Genomic DNA, 4,601 nt, shown 5'->3' on the forward strand with positions numbered 1-4,601 from the left:
CCTCCCAGTCTACTTTCTTGAGAGATGCGCCATGTTGAACGGCAAGAATGTGCAGGCCGTTTCCTAAGAACTGTCCGGGAAGGGGTTCTGACATTAGCGGGGGCGTGTCGTTCAGAGCTTTGTGGCGGGGGTTGCAAGTAAGCAAGAGATCGAGACTTGCAGAGCCGCCTACGGGGAGGGTCCCCGTAAGGGCCATCCGGGGGTCCTCCCGGTCCACTCGGCGGGGTCGCAGCTGCCTCTGGAAGGCACCGACATGTACCTTTTTGCGCAAATGGTCAAATCAAGGTTTTGTAACGCGAGCTGTGCCACAGTGAAATGACACTAGCCATTTCGCAAATGACACTGCACTCCAAGAGTGCGCTCCAAGTTTCGCAAGTGCTCCACCAAGCTACGGCTCTATTGACTAATGTCTATACGTAACCTCAAGTCTTTGCCTTTTCCGGTCCGACTCACACATGTTGACCGTGTACTTGGAGTTCTATTTATTATGTATTTCTCTATTTGCCCCCCCCCCTTCGCCCTTGCCCCACCACCTCGTGTGTGTGGAGAAGTTTACCTTACCTTACCTTACCTTATTTCTCTCCTTCCCTCTTCCCTTACCGTAGAGCGGCGCTATCCTCATCGCCCGAGCAGGCGCGCGAGGACGGGGTGCATCCGCGCCTCGCCGAGGTTGGGCGACGGCAGCGGCGCCAGCCAGCCGAGCGCCTCGCCGGTGCGGTGGGTGCGGTCGAGGTGCTCGAGCGCCTGCCTGGCGCCAAACGCAGCGAAGCCGCTGTTCGGATCCTCGAGCGCGGGCAGCGGCGCCGACAGCGGCCGCGGCTGTGAGCGGTACTCGAGCTGCAGACAGCAGAGCGCCTGCACGGGGAAGACCACTCACTGGTCGGCAAGGCGGACGGTGGTGCCGGAGCGGGAGCGAGCAGAGCGTGCCTCGCGGACGAGCCTCGAGCCCGCGGGTAATCTCGGGTAATCTCGGGTCATCATCTCGGGTAATATCGGGTAATATCGGGTAATATCGGGTAATCTCGGGTAATCTCGCGCCTCGCGGACGAGCCTCGAGCCCGCGTCCGCCTTGCGCAAAGGAGGAGTCGGTCAAGAATGAAGGCGCAGGTTGGGTCAGTAGTCATCAAATAGTCAACCGGCCGCCTCGCAGCCGCTACGCTGGAGAGTGACAATGTCAACCAGCAGGACATGGATAACTAGTCGTTGCGCGCGCCGTGCTACGCTGGGAGATGATCAGTACTAGAGGGAACGAGTCATTGGGCCGCCTCGCAGCCGTAGAGCAGGAGCGGCTGCTGGTTGGGCTCAGAAGGCGCCAGCATCAGCCCCGCCTACCCCAGCCTTCGGATCACCGCTTACCGGTTCACAGCTTCCGGCGGAGCATAGTGCCAGCATCTTCCGCCTCCGGCCACGGGCGCAGCGCCGAAGGCGCCGCAAGGAGAGGGAAGTCGAGCAGTGTCCGCATCCTTGGGTTGAGCGCCTGATCCAGCGTTGGCCGCTCGACGCCGCCGCCGTACAGAGACCACAAGTGCTCGCAGATGGCGGCGCTGTCGCTCAGCGTGACGCCCGCCGTCCGGTCCACCAGCAGAGGAAAGCTGAGGCGGCTAGATGCTCCCGCCTCCGCCGCCGCGGCAGCCGCCTCGGGCCTGTGCCTCGAGGTTGCTCCAAACGCACCCTCCGCCCGCAGCGTCTCGCGAGGGCACGGTTTGATTAGAGCCGCGAGGCCGAGCACGCCAAGTGTCTCTCGGACGCGGCGGCACCAAGGAGAGGCCTCGTACTCGAAAAGGATGAGTTCTGGCGTCGGTGCAGGGGTGGATCGCCGCGCTGGCTCGCCGTTCCACAGCCTCACGGCCCCGGCCGCGCGAGAACTGAGCCGGTGCACGAACATGTTCACAGTCGGCAGCACGCCTGCAAGGCGCGAGACACGCCGTCGACCGAGCCACAGCAGGCGTCAGGTCACTGAGATTTCCGCATTTCTCTTTTTGCGTGTGATAGTGCTCTAGCACGTGCCAGTTCGCACCTGTGTCGAGCCTGTCTGCTGTCAGAGAGAGTTGTTTTGTTTAATTATCTTTTTGCTGACAGCGGGAAAGAGACAAACATCCTCCAAGTGCTCCATCGAGATTGTTATCGTGCGTGGGTGGGGGTCCGGAGAGATTTTTAGCAATACCAAACAACTCTAACACTCGCACGTCGGAGCCCTGTTCACGCGCGCGCGAGACGTGCAGACAGGGTTGCCAGGTGAGAGCGAATGGCGCGGTTCACGCCTCGCACAACAGAGAGAGAGATGCGCTCTCGCATCTCCACACCCGGACACGGGCAGGAGCCCCACGGCATTCAAAGTGAAGGTCGCCGACCTGATCACGGCTGCCGGCGCCTCGGCGCCGGCCGACGCCGTGTTCGGCGGCAGGTTCGCGACGGGCGAGACGCCCCGCTCGACGACCTCCGCCTCCGAGGCGGACGAGGGCGACGGCGCCGGCGGCGATGGCGGGACCGGCTTCGACCTGTTCGGGCCGGACCCCACCCCCATGGAGGACCTTTGAGGCCCTCCCCAGTCTCACCCCACCTTACCTCTGCCCCCCCCTCCCCCCATCCCTCTGCCTCCCATAGGGCAGGATAGCACTAGCATACGTATGCGCCTAGTGCGCACACTGGGCCCACATAGATGTGACCCGCCCGCTCGAGTGCGGCGTCCGGATGCTAGTGCTTGAGAAGACACCACAAACGCGGCACGGCCCGTTTTGGCTGTCTGCGGAGATTCTGTCTTAGCACACACAGTGAGTCATTCGGAGTCATTCGATGGCCTGAGTGCGATTGTGTGTGTGCGGGAGTTGGTTTTTCGGGAGGGAGGGGCAGGCTGCTTGTGCTCACCCACGTGCACCGGGCCAGTGCTTGCACTTTGAATGCCGTGGGGCTCCTCACCTACCCGTGTCCGGGTGTGGAGATGCGAGGGTCGCCCCCCCTTGCCCCACCACTTTGTGTGTGTGGAGAAATCTACCTTACCTTACTGGGCTGGGTTTTTAGGCATTGTGGGGTTGGCTCTCCCATCGACCCTCATGACCTCCTGCGGTCTCTGAGATGGACACCAGTGGGTGTGGGACCACAGCCAGGATACACTCGAAGGCTGGGTAAGCAGTAGAGGTCGATACTCGGCGCGTCCCACATGGTCTGTGTCGCTGTCGGCACGCTGTCGACAGGACGTCGAGCGACACCGGTGGCAGTGCCACCCAGGAGTGGTCGGGCGGTCTCCCGTCATGAGAGAGCCACCATGTGATCCGTATGATGATTCCTGACAACCGCCTCAGTCAACTTTCGTCACAGTTCCCGCTCTTAGAGGAGCTGCGGGTCAGTTCGACAGCTGGAGCTGTGTCGCCGGCGTGCGGCGGCCTGCCTCCGGAGGTGCCTCTGAGGTGGACATTTTTTGGTCACCGTGAGAGAACGCGTTCGAATTTTCACTCCGGAACTTCAACTTCACACGCGCACCGGCCAGGGCTACAATAGTGCCAGTGAGGCGAAGGCGCGAGTCGGAAGGCCGCGACCGTCAAGTGTTCCCGTCATTTTCCTACAATCGCTGTGAACCCAGCCACGTACCTTACCGCCATCGCGCCATGGCTTCAACAACTAAGCCAGACACGTTTTTTGTATACCGGAGTACCAACACCAGTAGAGACAGCACACATCTCAAAATACTGTAACCTCGAACGTCGAGGTGGACTCACACGACACATGGCCCCAGAACATGACGTACTACACGGTATGCGAACGGGCTGATGCCTGAAGAGGCGGCGCACTCTCTCTATGGGTGCTACCGACTCTCGGCTGTACCCCGCCCACTGGGGGGCTCCGGCCGGGCGTCCCGGCCCGCCCTCAGGATTGGTCGATCAGGATTGGTCGATCACGAGAGCCGCGACGTGGGCAGGAAGCCCGCCGCAGCCCCGCGCGCGGCGAGCTGCATCGCGTCCAGCCGCCTCGGGGTCGAGAGAGGAGAGTACGCAGCCAGCCCTCCGTACCCTCCGAGCCCGAGCTCGATCGAGAGCTGCTCACGGAACCCCTCGTACACGCGCCTGGGAGAGGAGGACCGGGCGGTCAATCATCATGAGCAGCTGCGAGATTACCCGAGAGTACCCGAGAGTACCCGAGAGTACCCGAGATCATGAGCAGCTGCGTTCGCAGACTTCTCCCGCAGAGTTCTCCCCCACGCGCGTGGGGAAAGTGGTGCACAGAGACGCGTACTGCTCCCCGAGGAGTGGCCGAAGCTCTAGCGTGCTGACGCGCGCCGGAAGTGCGCCGACGGCCCGGACACCCGACGCACAAGAATGTCGTGGGTGGCGACGGTGACGGCGGCGGCGGCGGAGGAGGAAGAGGAAGTGGCTGCGCCGCTGCTGCCGCTGCTGCCGCTGCTGCCGCTGCTGCCGCTGCTGCCTTCAGGCCGCGCCTCGCCCTCTCTGGCCCCGAGAGGTGGCGAGGCGGAGGGCGAAGGCGAGGGGAGGATCGAGATCGACAGCTCCACGCGCGCCGTGCCTCTCTCGAGCAGCGAGTCGAGCCTCGCCAGAGCCTCCTTCTCCTCCTCCACCGACACGGAGTACCGGCCGGCGCTGGCGGCGGAG

The 4,601-nt window shown here is 62.9% G+C and overlaps 1 protein-coding gene across 1 annotated transcript; it reads right to left on the reverse strand.

Annotated features, from left to right (window-relative positions):
* Window positions 1–614: 614 nt before the first annotated feature.
* EMIHUDRAFT_365163 (hypothetical protein) lies at window positions 615–1,931 on the reverse strand. The gene is made up of 4 exons (XM_005783255.1): window positions 1,400–1,931; window positions 1,266–1,328; window positions 1,039–1,068; window positions 615–855 (listed from the first exon to the last, which is right to left on the reverse strand). The coding sequence occupies exons 1-4, from the start codon at window positions 1,883–1,885 to the stop codon at window positions 619–621; spliced, it is 816 nt and encodes a 271-aa protein (XP_005783312.1). The 5' UTR covers window positions 1,886–1,931; the 3' UTR covers window positions 615–618.
* Window positions 1,932–4,601: the final 2,670 nt, after the last annotated feature.

The sequence above is a fragment of the Emiliania huxleyi genome, assembly GCF_000372725.1.
Source record: "Emiliania huxleyi CCMP1516 chromosome Unknown EMIHUscaffold_180, whole genome shotgun sequence".
Classification (NCBI taxonomy): domain Eukaryota; phylum Haptophyta; order Isochrysidales; family Noelaerhabdaceae; genus Emiliania; species Emiliania huxleyi.

Excerpts from the sequence above, each read along its gene's own strand:
- EMIHUDRAFT_365163 (XM_005783255.1), bottom strand. The coding sequence starts at position 1,885 with ATGTTCGTGCACCGGCTCAGTTCTCGCGCGGCCGGGGCCGTGAGGCTG. Across the intron at positions 1,329-1,399 it reads CGCTGCGCCCGTGGCCGGAG|GCGGGGCTGATGCTGGCGCC; the intron begins GCGGAAGATGCT and ends AGGCTGGGGTAG. Across the intron at positions 1,069-1,265 it reads TCCTGCTCTACGGCTGCGAG|GCGGACGCGGGCTCGAGGCT; the intron begins GCGGCCCAATGA and ends CCTTTGCGCAAG.